The 15,995-nt window shown below is 65.9% G+C and overlaps 7 protein-coding genes across 7 annotated transcripts; 4 read left to right on the top strand and 3 right to left on the bottom strand.

Moving 5' to 3' along the window:
- Positions 1 to 201: 201 nt before the first annotated feature.
- SPA2 (component of the polarisome) lies at positions 202 to 6,255 on the bottom strand (the record flags this gene model as incomplete). The annotated part of the gene is made up of 4 exons (XM_060267954.1): positions 202 to 5,485; positions 5,765 to 5,902; positions 5,938 to 6,032; positions 6,055 to 6,255. 4 exons carry the CDS (start codon positions 6,253 to 6,255, stop codon positions 202 to 204), a joined length of 5,718 nt encoding a protein of 1,905 aa, XP_060123937.1.
- A 230-nt stretch (positions 6,256 to 6,485) lies between these two features.
- On the top strand, positions 6,486 to 7,583 carry PKA1 (cAMP-dependent protein kinase; the record flags this gene model as incomplete). Its single annotated transcript, XM_060267953.1, has 1 exon — positions 6,486 to 7,583. One exon carries the CDS (start codon positions 6,486 to 6,488, stop codon positions 7,581 to 7,583), a length of 1,098 nt encoding a protein of 365 aa, XP_060123936.1.
- Positions 7,584 to 7,608: 25 nt separating this feature from the next.
- On the bottom strand, positions 7,609 to 9,192 carry SUB8 (cerevisin; the record flags this gene model as incomplete). Its single annotated transcript, XM_060267952.1, has 1 exon — positions 7,609 to 9,192. The coding sequence occupies one exon, from the start codon at positions 9,190 to 9,192 to the stop codon at positions 7,609 to 7,611; it is 1,584 nt and encodes a 527-aa protein (XP_060123935.1).
- Positions 9,193 to 9,271: 79 nt separating this feature from the next.
- On the top strand, positions 9,272 to 10,960 carry DED81 (asparagine--tRNA ligase; the record flags this gene model as incomplete). Its single annotated transcript, XM_060267951.1, has 1 exon — positions 9,272 to 10,960. The coding sequence occupies one exon, from the start codon at positions 9,272 to 9,274 to the stop codon at positions 10,958 to 10,960; it is 1,689 nt and encodes a 562-aa protein (XP_060123934.1).
- A 37-nt stretch (positions 10,961 to 10,997) lies between these two features.
- On the bottom strand, positions 10,998 to 12,007 carry EFG1 (18S rRNA maturation protein; the record flags this gene model as incomplete). Its single annotated transcript, XM_060267950.1, has 5 exons — positions 10,998 to 11,044; positions 11,113 to 11,539; positions 11,562 to 11,680; positions 11,703 to 11,835; positions 11,858 to 12,007. The coding sequence occupies 5 exons, from the start codon at positions 12,005 to 12,007 to the stop codon at positions 10,998 to 11,000; spliced, it is 876 nt and encodes a 291-aa protein (XP_060123933.1).
- A 61-nt stretch (positions 12,008 to 12,068) lies between these two features.
- SPT7 (Transcriptional activator spt7) lies at positions 12,069 to 14,230 on the top strand (the record flags this gene model as incomplete). Its single annotated transcript, XM_060267949.1, has 6 exons — positions 12,069 to 12,074; positions 12,097 to 12,189; positions 12,212 to 12,274; positions 12,297 to 12,357; positions 12,380 to 12,510; positions 12,533 to 14,230. 6 exons carry the CDS (start codon positions 12,069 to 12,071, stop codon positions 14,228 to 14,230), a joined length of 2,052 nt encoding a protein of 683 aa, XP_060123932.1.
- A 164-nt stretch (positions 14,231 to 14,394) lies between these two features.
- MJAP1_004025 (uncharacterized protein) lies at positions 14,395 to 15,954 on the top strand (the record flags this gene model as incomplete). The annotated part of the gene is made up of 1 exon (XM_060267948.1): positions 14,395 to 15,954. One exon carries the CDS (start codon positions 14,395 to 14,397, stop codon positions 15,952 to 15,954), a length of 1,560 nt encoding a protein of 519 aa, XP_060123931.1.
- Positions 15,955 to 15,995: the final 41 nt, after the last annotated feature.

Below are 15,995 nucleotides of genomic sequence, written 5' to 3'. Positions count from 1 at the left end.
AGGCCGCCTGCGCGAGGCCCCTGTCGGCCCTGGGAGTCTTCTTGGCCCGCAATCGAGCGAATTGCAGCGCGTGTCGCCAGACATTTAGTCAGCGCTGCGGCAAAGTCCGGACCGGTAGCCGGTCAGTCGGCACCCGGGATGCCCCGCACCGGGGAAAGGATCGATGGCTACTGCCAGAGTCTATAGTGAATGTCGTGCGGCTTAGGGCTGGAGGGCCGCTTCGTCCGCATCGTTGAGTAGTTCGTTGAGTGCCTTGAGACCCTTGGCCACGCCGTAGCTAGCACTCGCCATCACACTCTTCGTCGTCCGATCGAAGCTCGTATCGGTCTGCATGTCACTCAACCGATCGCAGTTTTCGGTGAGCTCCGCAAAGATACGCTCCGCCTCGGCCGCGATCGGCGCATGCCGCGGCGAGGTCGACTGGGGAAGGTGGTCGCGCGAGATCGCAACAATCGAGAAGACGATCGTCGTGATCTGCGTCAGGTTCTCGTTCAGCTGAGGGCCCTGCACGCCTTCCCGCAGCGCCGAGAGGAGCGACTGGATCGAGTGCACAATCGCCTCGGTCTGCACTTCGATATAGTTCCGCAGCTCCGCCCAGTTCTCGCTGTCGTCGACCTCCTCGGCCGCCGCCAGTTCCTCCACAGGACGAGGCGCGGTGTACTCGTGGGGCGCCGCCGTACGGGGGGCCGTGTAGTCGGCCAGCGCCGCCGCGTCCGCATCCACCGAGCGGGGGGGGACGTCGGGCGCACGCGTCGACGCAGCATCGGCAGCAAAGGCGCCGCTCGACGCATCAGGCACCGGCGCCGACAGCTCACTGGGGAACGCCAGCGACGAGGGCGCAGGCGAGGGAGCCATGCCCGAGGGCACGGGCGACGCTCCTTGGGGGGCGTACGCCGCTGCGGGAGACGGGCCAAGCGTCGAGTGGCTCGCCGCAGGCGACGCACCGTTCAGCGCGGGCGCATCAGCCACCTCGCTCGCACGTTCCGAGTACGTCTCGGCATTCTCCTCGGGGATCGGGATCTCGGCAAGGGAGCGCGGTTCGGGCGCGATCGTCGTTGCACCACTCGCACCGGCCGCACCAAGCGCACCAAACGCTGCCGAGACACCCGCCGCGCCAAAAGCCATCTGGCCGAGCGACGGGCGCTGGTTCGGCTCTTGCGCGGGCTGCACGGGCTGAGGCGGAAGCGTCGAGTCCAGCTCACGCGGCTCGGTGACGTTCACCTGAGGGCTCGCCTGTGGCAGGCCTGGCACCTGGGGGCTCGCGCCTTGTGCGTTCGGGAACGGGCTCGTGTTCGCGCCAAAGTGGGGGCTCGTCCCTTGCGCGTTCGAGAACGGGCTCGTGTTCGCGCCGACCGCAGGGCTCGGCTCTTGCGCAGGCTGCTGCGCAGCTGCGTTCAACGGGCTCGCGCCGTGCGGGCTCGCGCCGTGCGCGTTCGGCAGCGGCGAGGTCTCTTGGCCCACCGCCGGGCTCGTGCCGGTGCTGGGGATGGACTGAGGCGCCTGGGCATAGAGGCCTTGGGGCGCCTGCGGCGTGTCGCGCGCACTCGGCGCAGGCTCGCTTGCATTCGGCGCACTCGGGCCGCTAAACGCGGCGAGGCCAGCGCCGACGCCGGCAGCGCCCGCCGCGGCGGGCAACTTCCAGTCCGCCGGCGCCGAGCTCTGAGAGGCGAGCGGGCTGCTCACTTCTGGCCCCGTGACCGTGGGGCTCGCCTCATCGCGATCCGTGCGCAGCGCAAGGCCGCGCAGGCCGCTTGGCGCATCGGGCCGATCGCGCTGCGCGTAGCGCACCGGCGAATACTTGCCCGCACTCGCGGTGCGCGGGCGCTCGAGGTCGTCCGCGTCGCGCTCCGGGATCTGGACCGGGGGCACGTCGCGCGACTCGGCGTTGTACGCGAGGTTGCGCAGCGAGCCCTGGCTCGGCGCGCGGCGCGTGCGTGCGATTCCGGCCGAGTTCGGGGGCGAGGCGAGCGCGGAGCGCTGGCTGATGTGCAGCGGCTTGAGGCCCGACGAGCTGGGCGGGGCGTCCTGCGCCTCCTCCGTAGTCTCGGGTTCGAGCGCGCGCGGCTGGTTCACCTTGCGCAGCTTCACGAGCTTGATCATCTCGACGACTGCCATGGCGACGTGGGTCGTCGCGGCGTCGACGAGGCTCACCGGCGCGAGGCCCTGCGACGAGGCGTGGTTGCGGCACGCGTTCATCAGGTTCGCGAGCGCCTCGGACATGCTGACCTTGAGCGTCTGCAGGTCCTCGTGCTGCTGGCGCGAGAGCTGGGGGCCAAACTCGGGCATGCCCTCGTACTTGGCGACGTCATCGGTGATGAGCGTTGTCGAGAGCACGACGGACTTCATCGACACGAGCACGTTCGACGGGGTCGACGAGCGCGACGAGGCAAGCAGCTCGTCGATCGACGACTGGAACGACGTCAGATTCGTATCGGCAATCGCGCCGTTTTCGGCGAGGTGCATCCACTCCTCCGAGCGCAGCGGTTGCGACCAGAGCTGCGTCGTGGCCTTGAGCGCACGCAGCTCACCCGTTGCATTCTCGTACTGGCGCTTGTAGTTCGACATTTGCGCGTGCAGGTCACGGATGATGGCCACGTCCGACTCCTTGTCGGCGGTCATCGCGTCGTTGCGCGCACTCAGGCGGCGCAGCTCTTCGAGGAGCGACGCGACTTCCATGCGCAGCTCCTGCACAAACTGCTGCTGCTGCTGCGTGTCGCGCTGCATGCGCTCAATCTCGCGCTTCCAGCCCGCCTCGTCCACTGCCGCGGCCTCACGCGAGGCGTTGGCGTGCGCGGCGTGCAGCGTGTTGTACTCGGAACGCAGCGCATCGAGGTCGGTGCGGTGGCGCGTCAGCTCACTCGTCGCACTCTCGAGCGCACGGTGCTTTTCGCCAAGCTCGGTCTGGCGCTCTTCGTGGGCGGCACGCAGCTCGGTGATCTGCGAGCGGTGGCCGTCGATCATCTGCTCGAGCTGGCGCACATGGCCCTCGAGCGTCTTGGCCTGGGCCTGCTGCTCGTCGTACGCGCCACGGTACTCGTCACGCGCACGCGACGCAGCCCCGAGATCGTTTTCGAGCTGCTCGACGTGCTGCTGCAGCGTGTGGATGCGGTCCTCATACATGGAGCGGAGCTCCTGCATCTCGTCCGCATTCTTGGCCTGCAGCGCAGCAGCACGGGCCTCGACCGCCTCGTTCTGTGCGGCGTCCTGCGCGGCATCGCGGGAAGTCGCAGCATCGTGCGTCTCCTGGCGGGCCTCTTGGGGGATCGTGTATGGCAAGTTCACGTTCTCCTCCACGGCCGTGCTGCGCGTCGGCACAAACGTCTGCGCAGTCGACGTCTGCTGCTCCGGCGGGGCCGTCGCGCTCGGCACCGTGTTCAGCGCAGGAGCGGGCGCCTCGGCCTGGCTCTCACGCTCGTTCGCGCCCTCCTTCGGCGCCATGATCGACTCCAGCGGCTCGGGGCGCAGCTCGGCAGGGAACTCGGGGAAGCGGCGCTCGAGCTCAAAGAACACATCGCTCGCCAGATCGCGGAAACGGTTCTTGGGCAGCGTCGCAAGCTTCTGCCGCGCCTGGTTGCGCTTGGGGTGGAAGTCGTCGCGGCCCGGGAGGTAGGGCGTCGACTGGTCGCCCTCCGCGTTCGCCTGGCGGCGCTTGAGCTCGTCGTGCACGTCGGTAGAAAGCTCGGCAAACTGCTGCTTGCTCAGGCGCGTGAGCTTCTCACGCGCATTACTGCGCGAGTTCGTCAGCAGCGAGATCTTGGTCGTCTGCGACCGGAAGAACTGGAGCAGCTCGACGTAGTAGATGCGCGACACGCGCGAAATCTCGCTGGGGTCCATGCGCGAGCTCTTGGACGGCGTCGTCTGCGATGCGGGGTACGCGTTGCGCATCGAGTCCAGCGTGCGGTCTGCAGGCTCGTCGCGGCTCGGCGACTGGGCGTACTGCGCGGCAGGCGCCGCCGCGGGCGTCGCGGCACGCGCAGCCTCGGCCTGGGAGCTCACCTCCTCGGCCTGGCCGTAGCCCGACTGCGCATACCGTGCCTGCTGCTGCTGCTGCGTGTACTGCTGCTGCTGCGTGTACTGCTGCTGCTGCTGCGTCGTGCTTGGCGTGTATTCAGAGGTGGGCGCAGCCGCCGCGGCGTACTCTTGCGCAGACTGCTGGTACGTCTGGGGACCTTGGGCGTACTGCTGGGAGGCTTGGGCGTACTGCTGGGGGGCTTGGGCGTACTGCTGGGGGGCTTGCGTATACTGCTGGGTGGAATGCGCATATTGCTGACCCGTGGGCTGCTGGCCGGCAAACTGCTGAGCGGCGTACTGCTGCTGGCCGGGCTGCTGGCCCTGGCCCTGGAACTGCTGGCTCTGCAGCTGGTTCTGGGCATACTGCGACCCAGGCTGGCTCTGCTGGCTCTGCTGGCCAAGGCCTTGCAGGCTCTGCTGCTGGCTCTGATCGTAGCCCTGCAGGCTCTGGTCAAAGCTTTGCTGGCCTTGTTGGCCGAGACCGTGGAAGCTCTGCTGGCCCTGCTGGCCCTGCTGGCCGAGGCCCTGCAGGCCCTGCAGGCCCTGCTGGCCCTGGAGACCTTGCTGGGGCTGGAGACCTTGGTGGTCCTGCCGCCCAATATTAGGCAGCTCCTTCTGTCCTTGTCCGAGGCCCTGAATGTCATGTTGCCCTTGTCCAAATTGCATGCCCTGCTGTGCGTAGCCCTGAAGGCCATGTTGCCCTTGCTGTCCAAGGCCCTGGAGACCCTGTTGTCCCTGCTGTCCGAGGCCCTGGAGCCCTTGCTGGCCGTGTTGGCCGAGGCCCTGGAGCCCCTGCTGGCCGTGCTGGCCGAGGCCCTGGAGCCCCTGTTGGCCGTGCTGGCCAATGTTCTGAAGACCTTGCTGGCCGTGCTGGCCGAGGCCCTGGAGCCCCTGCTGGCCGTGCTGGCCGATGTTCTGGAGACCTTGCTGGCCGTGCTGGCCGACGCCTTGCAGACTCTGCAGACCCTGCTGGCCGTGCTGACCGAGTCCTTGAAGGCCGTGCTGGCCCTGTTGGCCGAGGCCCTGCAAGCCCGGCAGGCCCTGCTGCCGTGCCTGTAAGCCCTCCTGCTCCGGCAGCTGCGAGAACTGCTGCGCGTGGAGTTGTTGGAGCTGCTGACGACCGGCATCCGTCTGCGAGTCGTGCTGCTGGAGCGTCGGGATGTGCTGCTGCAAGTTGTTCATCTGCTGGCCCATGCGATCTCCGAACGGAGCGTGCGACCGCATGCTATTCGCGAACGAGTGCTCGCCTGTCATCGACGCATTGCTCAGCTCGTTTGTCGCGTCCTGTGCGCCTTGTCGTCCCGGGATGGACGACTGGTTGTATCCATCGAACGCAGACGTATTACTACCACCAGGGCTCATTTGTGCCGTGTTCGATGAAAGTGAAGGTGCCTGGAGCGGCGACGAAATCCCGCCGCTCTTGCCAAAGAGTCCCGACTTGGGCGGCGACGTAGGCGATGCACCTGCGGGTGAGCTGGATGTTTTCGAAGCGTCATGAGCATGACTGTTGGTTCCCAGACCAGCAAGCTGGTGGAGCAACCGCGAGCCCATGCCTTTCGCTTGTTGGGCCATGTTCACGGGGCGAGGCCTATCGAGTCCACGTTCGAGCGATGGCACGATGCTAAGCGCCCCGGCGGCGCTTGCATGTTTTTCATCCCTTGCCCTGCCTCCTAGGCCCCTGATGTGCGCGCGCGGCGACTCGTGCAGCTTCCTGCAGGGTGCTGCAGAAGTCAACTCTACATCACGTGTCTACTCGAACGCCAAGTCGAGCTCGCTTCCGAAGATGGCACTCAGCTCGCTATTGAGCAGCTCGTGGAGAAGGTAGAGCTGCCCGTCTTTGTAGGTGAACCAGACGTTTTTGTCGATATCGTAGTCGAAGCGCTTCGGGCCACTTTGTTAGCCAGCAAAAAAAAAAAGTTAACCTACCTCGTCGGGCTCGAGAGCCAAATCTGGCGCGACGGCGGCTGCTTGTTGATCACATAGGTGCCAAAAGTGCCCATGCGCAGGTTCAGCACGCCAGTCTGGGTCAGATGTGCGACGTACCGCGTACTCCACATCCCAGTCGGAGAGGCTGCCGCCTTGGCCGCGTGTCTGCTCGATTTCGTCGATGTCCTCAGTCTCGATGAGCTCCTCAAGTTGCGAAGTGAGCGCGTCGAGCGACGTGTCGACACGCTTACTATAGTCGCTCACGTCGAGGTCTGCGGCCGTGTATTGTGCGGTGGAGTAGGCGCGCAGCGCGCGCATTTTCGGTGCCGTAGCATGGCGCATAGAATCCGTTACAATCAGCGCTGGCCGTGCAAGAGTAGCACGCGGTGCGGCGCGGCGCAGCGCTCCCAGCGCTCCGAGTGCCACACGACGTTGCATGGCGCGAGCGAGACCGATGCGGGTCGCTTAGTCAGCGATTCCGTAGTTTTCGCCCCGTGCCTGGTGCATCGGGGTGTCCCAACGACACGCAGCCGCACGGTGGTCGGGGAATGACCGAGACACAGGCCGCGGCCGCGATACCGACATATGGGCAGTCCACTGGGCTCGCGCCGCCTGTACAGGATGCTGGTACCTCGCGTGCAGCAAGCGCTCTGCCGGTCCGGAAGCTCGGTGGGCGGTACAAGCTCTCCGACTTTTCCTTCCTGCGCACGCTGGGCACCGGCTCGTTTGGGCGAGTGCACCTTGTGCGCAGCGAGCATAACCAACGCTTCTATGCCGTGAAGGTGCTGCGCAAGAGCCATGTCGTAAAGATGAAGCAGGTGGAGCACGCCAACAACGAGCACCGCGTCTTGTCGATGGTGCGCCATCCCTTCCTGGTGAACCTGTGGGGCACCTTCCAGGACCCGACGTTCCTCTATCTTGTGATGGACTTTGTGCCTGGTGGCGAGCTCTTTACGCTCCTGCGCCAGTCGCGCCGCTTTCCCCACCAGGTCGCCAAATTTTACATCTCGGAAGTGGCACTGGCCATCGACTTCCTTCACAAGCACAACATTATCTACCGTGATCTGAAACCGGAAAACATCCTCCTCGGCGCGGACGGGCACCTGAAGCTGATCGACTTTGGCTTTGCAAAGGACACAACGAGCACGAGCGGCGTGTGCTGGACGCTCTGTGGGACGCCCGACTACCTCGCGCCCGAGGTGATCCGCGCGCGCGGGTACAACGAGAGCGTCGACTGGTGGTCTTTGGGTGTGCTGCTCTTTGAGATGCTCGCGGGCTACCCACCATTCTACACCGAGGACGGCAACCCAATCAAGCTCTACGAAAAGATTCTCGCGGGCAACGTGCAGTACCCCTCATTCTTCGAGGCGGGCGCCAAGGACCTCTTGCGCTCGCTTCTCACTGCAGACCTCTCGAAGCGGTACGGTAACCTGCTGCACGGAAGCCGCGACATCTTTTCGCACATGTGGTTCGCCGAGATCGACTGGGACTGCCTGTACCGCAAAGAGATCCCTGCGCCGTACATCCCCAACATCAGCGTCGACGGCGATGCGAGCCAGTTTGAAAAGTACCCAGAGGTGGACCTGGCCGAGTACGCACGGCCAGAGGCGCCCGACGAGTTCCCCGGATACTTTCCCGACTTTTGATAGGTCCCATATAAACATCCTCAATCTAGGCTACGGTCGTCGCATTGTTGTACGCGAGCTTGTTCACGGTGTCGTGCTCGAGACCGCCCAGCACGCCCTTGGACGCAAAGCGGCCCAGCGCCGCCTTCATGTCCTTGGGGTGCAGCGTGCTGTCGATGAACGACACCGCGGCGTGCTCGTCGAGCGGCAGGTACGCGTCGAGCACCGGCTGCAGTGTCGTGGGGAGGAACGCGTGCAGAGCAAACAGCGCCTTGTGCGCCCACGCACGCACCGCCGCACGCTGGCTGGGGCGCGCCGGGACCGCGGTCGGCTCCGCGAGCTTGGCAAAGTCGGCCGAGCCGTAGATCGACAAGAGGTAGGCCATGAGGCCGGCAATGTGCGGCGTGGCCATCGACGTGCCGGAGAGCGTGTTCAGCGCACGGGGGCCCGAGTTCCACGTCGAGAGCACGTTCAGACCGGGGCCAAAGATGTCAACGCACGGGCCCCAGTTGGAGAAGTAGGCACGATCGTCGGCGATCGTCGACGCGCCCACCGTGACGGGCTTCTTGGCACCGGCAGGCGACACATTGCACGCGTCCTGGTTCTCGTTGCCTGCAGCAACAGCAAAGTGCAGGCCCGAGCTCACGGCGCCGTCCACGGCGCGGTCGAGCGTCGGGGACTTGCCGCCACCGAGCGACATGCTCGCGACAAAGCCCTTGTGCTTCTGCGCGGCGGTGGGGTCGGCAAGGACCGCGGCGGTGCGTGCCTTGGCATCGGCCACCGCCCACAGCACACCGGCGGTGACATCGGACATGGAGCCTTGGCCGCCCGAGCCGAGCACTTTGACGGCGACGATCTCGGCCTTTTTGGCCACACCGTACGTCTTCGATCCGATAGTCCCCGCACAGTGCGTGCCGTGGCCGTGCGAGTCGGTGTCCGTGTCGCCCTTGGGGATCGTGACGCCCCACGAGGCGCGGCCCTCAAAGTCCTCGTGGCGCGTGTTGATCCCGGTGTCGATCACGTACGCAACGACGCCCTCGCCGCCCGCCGCCTCGTACACGTACTTGTTAAAGGTGCCGAGGGTCAGGCCGGGGCGGTGCGAGATACGCGCCAGCCCCCACGGCGCGCCGATCTCGGTCTGGTGCGCAAACGGGTTCTCCCACGGGAAGCGCGTGGCGGCCGCCGTTTCCGGCATGTCGCGGACGTGCTCGTTGCCCTGCGGGATCATCATCGTCTTGACCACCGAATCCTTCTCAATGTAGGCGACTTCGGGCTGGGCACGGATGTACGCAAGGACGTCGTCCGAGAACGCACCGGCGTAGCCCATGAGCCCCTCGGCGTTGAACACGTGGCGCATGGCGTTCTTCTTGCCAGAGAACACGTTCGCCTCTCCTTGCGCACCCTCGATGCGTTCGCGGTGCTGCACAAAGGCGGCCGAGGCGACGTCCTCCTTGAGCACGACCATGTAGTGGTCATCGATTGCGTCGGTGGCGTCGGCGATAAGCGGCGCGACTTCAGCCGCAGCATAGTTCATCAGTCCCGGTTGGAAACTGGGCACATTCGTAGGAATAGCAAGTGAAAGCGGCGCAAGCGCCATCAAGCAGATTAGCGCTCCGTGAAGCGATAGCATGGTGGCGGTAAGCCAAAGCGGGGAACCGTGTGGAGGTTTATTCAGCACTGCAGGGCTTTTCCCTGTTCCTTCCACGACAATGACCGACCTCGCTGCGGAGACGGCCGCGATGCAAGTGTCTGACAAGAGTGTGCACCTCGACGAGACCAAAGGCAGCGACGAGACGGGCGATGGTTCGTCCGCGAAGCCCTACGCGACCGCCGTCGCTGCGATGCTCAAGCACGGTGCCGATGTGCCGCTCCTCGCGAAGAAAGCCGGCGAGGATGCGTACGAGCCGCTGTCCAACTCGGGCCAGAAGAAGGCCAAGAAGCTGTACGACATGGCCCTGAAGAAGCAGAAGAAGGCCGAGGAGCAGGCTGCGCAGGAGCACGAGCGCGCGGCGGGCGAGCAAAAGAAGCTCGAGGAGAGCAAGAAGGTGGTGATTGAGCCGCCGGCGGACGCGCCCAACGCGCTGCGCATCAAGATCGGCCAGGGGATCCAGCACCGGGACGAGCGCATCAAGGTTAGCGGCTGGGTGCACCGCCTGCGTGTGCAGAAGGACCTCATTTTCCTCGTGCTGCGCGACGGCACGGGTTTCCTGCAGTGTGTCCTCCAGGGCAAGATGACGCAGACCTACGACGCGCTCACCCTCGCCCTCGAGAGCACCGTCGAGCTGTACGGTGTGATCAAGGCGCTCCCAGAAGGCAAGACGGCGCCGGGCAACCACGAGCTCGTGGTCGACTACTGGAAGTGCCTCGGCAAGGCGCCGAGCGGCGACGAGGCGTTTACGAACAAGATCTCGCAGGACGCCGACCCCTCGCTCCTGGCCGACAACCGCCACCTCGTGCTGCGTGGCGAGACGGCCTCGGCGATGCTCAAGCTGCGCGCCGCGGTCCTCGACGCGTTCCGCGCCGAGTTCAAGTCGCTCGGCCTGCTGGAGGTGAACACGCCCTGCCTGGTGCAGACGCAGGTCGAGGGCGGCAGCACCCTCTTTTCGCTGGACTATTACGGCCAGAAGGCGTACCTCACGCAGAGCTCGCAGCTGTACCTCGAGACCTGCCTGCCTTCGCTCGGCGACGTGTTCTGTGTCCAGGAGAGCTTCCGCGCGGAGAAGAGCCACACGCGCCGCCACCTCAGCGAGTACACGCACGTCGAGAGCGAGCTTGCGTTTATTACCTTTGACGACCTCCTCACGCACCTCGAGCAGGTGATCTGCGGCACGGTCGACCGCATCCTCGCCAACGACGAGGCGCGCGAGCTGCTCCTGCAGCTCAACCCCAAGTTTACTGCGCCCAAGCGTCCGTTCCTGCGCATGAACTACAAGGATGCGATTGCCTACCTGAACGAGCACAACATCCTCACCGACGAGGGCAAGCCGCACGAGATCGGCGACGATATCGCCGAGGCTGCCGAGCGCAAGATGACCGACGACCTCAACGTGCCGATCCTCCTGCACTCGTTCCCGCGCGAGATCAAGGCGTTCTACATGAAGCGCGTGCCGGGCGACGAGCAGTTTACCGAGAGCGTCGACGTGCTCATGCCGGGCGTCGGCGAGATCGTCGGTGGCAGCATGAGGATGAGCGATCGCGAGGAGCTCCTCGCTGCGTACAAGCACGAGGGCATCGATCCCTCGCCGTACTACTGGTACACCGACCAGCGCAAGTACGGCACGTGCGAGCACGGCGGGTACGGCTTGGGCCTCGAGCGTCTGCTGGCGTGGCTGGCTAACCGCTGGACGGTGCGCGAGACGGCGCTGTACCCGCGCTGGACGGGCCGCTGCACGCCGTAGTTAGAGGGCAAAGAACTCGTCCGTAGCAAGCGACTCTTTACCGCCACGGGGAGCAGGGGGACTGGATTGGCGACGAGCCGACGGCTTGGACGGTTGGGTACGGCGTTTGGGAGGAGGGGTATCGTCGTCCGATTCGGCGTCTTTGGATTCACTATCGTCGTCAGAGTCGTCGTCGGACTCGTCGTCGGACTCGTCGTCGGACTCGCCGTCGGATTCGCTGTCCTCATCTTTGTCGTCGTCATCGTCGTCGTCGTCGTCGTCGTCCTCCTCCTCCTCATCCCCTTCCTCATCCTCATCCCCCTCCTCTTCCTCTTCCTCTTCCACACGCTTGCGCTTCACCGCCTTGATCTCCGCACTCTTCTTCTTTCCGGCCATGAGCGCGCGCGACTGCGCCTCGCGTTCCTCCAATTCGACCTCCGGCTCAGCCGACAGCTCGCCTTTCTTGACGGCCTTGCGCACACTGCTCAGAAACTCGGCCGCGTTTCGGTGCGCGCGGTCCGGCGCGTCTGCGCTTGGCGCGACCGGGTCCGAGTTGCCCTCGGCAAACAGGGCAACGTACCGCTGGTCGGCAGGGAACGTCTGAATTAGAAGCAAAGCGTACCATGACATAGTGCAAAAAGATGCGTGCCTCGTACAACCGCGCACGCACACTCTTATCCTTGTTTCCCTCGCGCACAGCGCGCGCAAGCTGTCGAATGCGGCGGTGGAGCTTTTGGCGTTCTGTGTGAGCCACGCGACCTACCAAAGAACTTGACCTTGTGGTACCTGCTCGCCATATTCCGCGCCTTGTTCTCATTCTCCTTCTCCTGCAGCTCGCGCTCGAGCGCAAGCAGCTTGCGCTCCGCCTCGATGCGCGCACCCGGCGTGATGGATTCCTGCGTGAGCTTTTCTGCGTACCCTGCTCAGGAGGCGCTTTGTCTGGCGGATTGCACCTTTGATCTTGTTCACACCAGGCACAGCATTTTCCACGTCGCGCGGCGCGACACGCGGCCGTGCGCCACGTCCGCGGCCGCGGCCGCCGCCCCGCCCACGCTGCTGGAAGGCCATCGTGGACAAAAAATGGCCTCCACTCCCACGTGGCCCGTAGCGTTGTCACTCCACCGGGGCCATGAAGGTGCGTTGCTGTGCTGACCCAGTATCTGCTTCAGGCCATCGATGCGAACCGTGGCGACGTGTCGCTTAGTGATGCGGAGCTACATCGGCTGCTCACTGAGGCGCGCCGCGGCCGGGTACGTCGCCGATCTGACGCAGGACGAAAAAGAAGAGTTTCAGGAATCGATCGAGCGGATCCTCACCGAGCTGCGCAACTATACCGTACGTTTTGTGACTTATGCAGGAGCACTCGCAGGCGTTCTTGGCTCGCGTGAGCAAGCGTGATGCGCCGGACTACTACGACGGTACGTCGCCGTACTGACCCAGTGATCAAGAATCCCATGGACCTAGGCACCATGCAAAAGAAGCTCAAAGGCGGGCAGTACAAGAACAAGGCGCAGTTTGCGCACGACCTCGACCTGATCTGGGACAATTGTCTTCTGTACAATGCATCGCCAGTACGTCTTGTGGCTCACACAGCAACATCCGCTGCGGCGCAACGCGACATTTATGCGCAAAAAGGCGAATCACCTGCTCGGCTTCCTGAGCGAAAAGAGCGAGATCAAGGATATGCTGAGCCACTGGCACTCGCCTGCGCCTGAAGTGCGTGCTGAGGAGCCGAAAGCTGCCGCGGCGCCGGCGCCGGCGCCCCGCCCCCCGCCGCCGCCGGACGTGCATGTAGACGAGGAGGAGCGCGACGAGGCGCTCGGCACGCCGTTTGCGCAGCACGTCGCACTGCGGCGCAGCGTCGAGTCGACGCTCGTATTCTCCGACCTCGACCCCCGCCTGGACGTCGCGGCGGCCGAAGGACAGGCCGAGGCGAGCACGAGCGACAGCAGCGGCCTGCCTGCCGCGCTCTCGATGCTCGAGCAGGTGCAGCTCTCGGGCGGCGTCGACCCCCTCGGTACCGCGCTCTCGCTGCGGCGGCGGCGGCGCGCGGACAAGGCGCCGATCCCACCGCACGACGCGACGCACGCGTGGTGGGCCGCCTGTGGCTCGGACGCGATGCTCTGTGCCGGCGTCCCCGCCGTGCCCCATGCGGGCCGCGCGCGCGGCTGTGGGGATCCGATGCCGTCCCCCCCGTCGCGCCTGCCGTCTGAGCGCGCCGGGATGCCGCGCATGATGGCGCGCAACATCAAAACCATGCGTCGTCTGCACCACACGCACCAAAAGTTTTTCAAGCTCGCCGACGTCGTCGAGCACGAGCTGCCGATTCCCGCAGACCTCGCCTACGCCTCGTCCTCCGACGAGGAAGGCGACGACGATGCGCCGGAGCCCCCCCGCCCCCCTCATACCCCCTTTCCTACGCTCTTCCCCCGCCTTACGCCGCAGTACGCCCGCGAGCAGATGTCGTGGCAGGTGCAGATGCTTCTGGCGCACACCGGCTTTGACGGCAGCCATACAGCCGCGCTGCAGGTGCTTACCGACGTCACGCGCGAGTACATGATGAGCCTCGGGCGGACGCTGCGCCTGTACGCCGACCGCTTTGCCCCCAAGATGGACGCGGAGGAGATGGTCGTGCACGCGCTGCACGGCAGCGGCGGCACGCGCGTGTGCCAGCTCGATGCGTACGTCAAGAACGATGTCGAGCGCTACGGCGTGCGGCTACGAGAGTGGTTGCGCAAGCTACAAGGCGCCTACCGCGAGCAGCTCACGAACCTCGGCCGCGCAGTCGTGGAGGACGACGAGCTGCTCGCGGACGACGGTCAGGCACTCGCGCTCGGCCACTTTGCCGAGGGCCTCGGCGACGACTTTTTCGGCTTCCGCGAGATGGGCCTCGACCGCGAGCTGGGCCTCGCCGGGCTCTCTGTCCCCAGCCGGCTCTTTTACGGCCGCGGAGGCGGGCAGAGCGTCGTTGCATCCGACGGCGACCGCAAGACCGCACCCACCTACGCGCCGCCGCCGCCCGTGGTGCCCGTGTGCCGCGCGAGTCTTCCCGCGCAAATCGGCCTGCTGCGGCCGTGGTACGCGGCGCACCTCGCCGGCAGCACGCCCGCGCAGCCCACCGATATCGTGCCCGAGACGTCCCCCGAGCGCCCCCGCTACAAAGTGCCGACAAGCGGCAAGCTCCCTGTGCGCCCCCTGTACGGCGAGACCCCGGCAGAGGCGCGTGCGCCCGACAAAAAGGGCCCTGCCAAGCCCCCCCCCGCGAAGCGCAAGCGCGCCGCGCCTGCGTAGTGGAGGCCACGTGCATGTAGTTTGATGACTAAGCTTTTGCGTAGGAAAAAAGGGGCGGCGCGCGACTCGTTCCCGCAAGCGTCTCTTTCGAGAGAAGCTCGCAGAGAACAGCTACACAGGTGTGTGTAGTTGGGTAGGTACGGAGAGACACTCCGACCGATTGTATGAGTGGACAAGAGAAGCGTACGTCCACGCCGAATCCCGGAGGCGCGCGTGCCGGCGCGAACAAGGGCAAGCCCAAGGGCCCCAAGACCGACGAGGCGGTCAGCATGCCAAAGAACGGTGCGCGTGGCGCTGCGCCGGCGCAGGGCATCAACTTTGGCACGGTAGACGACAAGAATGCGACGCTGTCGTCGTCGCCGGCCGCGCAGCCGTCCGCCGGCAAGCACCTGCAGGGTGGCAACCCGACCGTCTTTGGCTCCGTCGCCGCGGAGCCCGCCGCGGAGAAGAAGGGCAAGAAGCTCGACTTCCAGAAGCTCTTCCAAGGCCCCGGTGGCCAGGCGGTCAAGGGCCAGGCGGACCCCGCACAGGCCGCACGCACCGCGGCGCGCGGTGTGAACGTGCCCAAGCAGGGCGCGCCGCCGTCGGTCCCCATGCCCCAGGAGAAGGGCGTGGGCCCTGCGTCGCAGCCCACGACGCCACTCGTGCCGGGCATGCCATACGCGCCGGAGCATGGCCCGTGGCAGGGCGCGCCGGTCTATCCCCACGTCGGCTACCCGATGAGCCCCGGCGGCTTCCCTTACATGCCGCAGCCCCAGCAGGGCTGGCCGCAGCAGGGCGGCTCGCCACACCCTCCCCCGATGCACGCCAACTCGCCGCGCGGCCCGCCGATGGGCGTGCGCCCTGGCGGTGCGCAGCCCTTTTACCCTCCTGCGTCCCCGTCGAGCTTTACGATGAACGCGGGCGCGCGCATGTTTGAGCCGCAAAAGAGCAAGGCGCTGCGCATCGTCAACCCCGAGACGCAGACCGAGCTCGACCTGGAGCAGGTGCGCCAAAAGTCGGCCGCCTCGTCGTCGGCCGCGTCGAGCACCGCGCCCGACACGCCGTCGCGCGCGCCTTCTGCGCCGGGCACGCCCAAGTCCTCACACTCGGTCGAGGCGCCCGCGCAGCCGCCGGCGGACACTACCCGCGTGAAGACCCAGGCCGACTTTCAGCAAAAGGTGCTGCGCCTCAAGATGGAGCGCGAAAAGGCCGAGAAGGAGAAGGAGGAGAAGGAGAAGGCCGACAAGGAGGCCAAGGAGAAGGCCGAGCACGACGCCAAGGAGGCCAAGGAGAAGGCGGCTGCCGAGAAGGAGGCCGCTGAAAAGGCCGCCAAGGAGGCCAAGGAGAAGGCCGAAAAGGAGGCTGCCGAAAAGGCCGAGCGCGACGCCAAGGACAAGGCCGAAAAGGAGGCTGCCGAAAAGGCCGAGCGCGATGCCAAGGACAAGGCCGAGAAGGAGGCCGCCGAAAAGGCCGAGCGCGATGCCAAGGACAAGGCTGAAAAGGAGGCTGCCGAAAAGGCCGAGCGCGACGCCAAGGAAAAGGCGGAGAAGGAGGCCGCTGAAAAAGAGACCGCCGACAAGGCGGCCGCCGAAAAAGGCGCAGGCCGCCACGCCCGCCGCGCCCGCCGCGCCCGCCGCGGACAAGGGCGCAGAGCCCAAGGAAGAGGGCACCGCGCCCGCCACGCACGCCGACGAGCCCAAGGCCGACGGCGACAAGGCCGCCGAGGACGAAAACCACGATGAGGCGAACGCCGAGGCCTCGACGTCTGCCGAGCCGAACCGCG

The sequence above is a fragment of the Malassezia japonica genome, chromosome 8 (genome assembly GCF_029542785.1).
Source record: "Malassezia japonica chromosome 8, complete sequence".
Taxonomy (NCBI): Eukaryota; Fungi; Basidiomycota; class Malasseziomycetes; order Malasseziales; family Malasseziaceae; genus Malassezia; species Malassezia japonica.
This window is presented reverse-complemented; position numbering and strand designations above follow the sequence as displayed.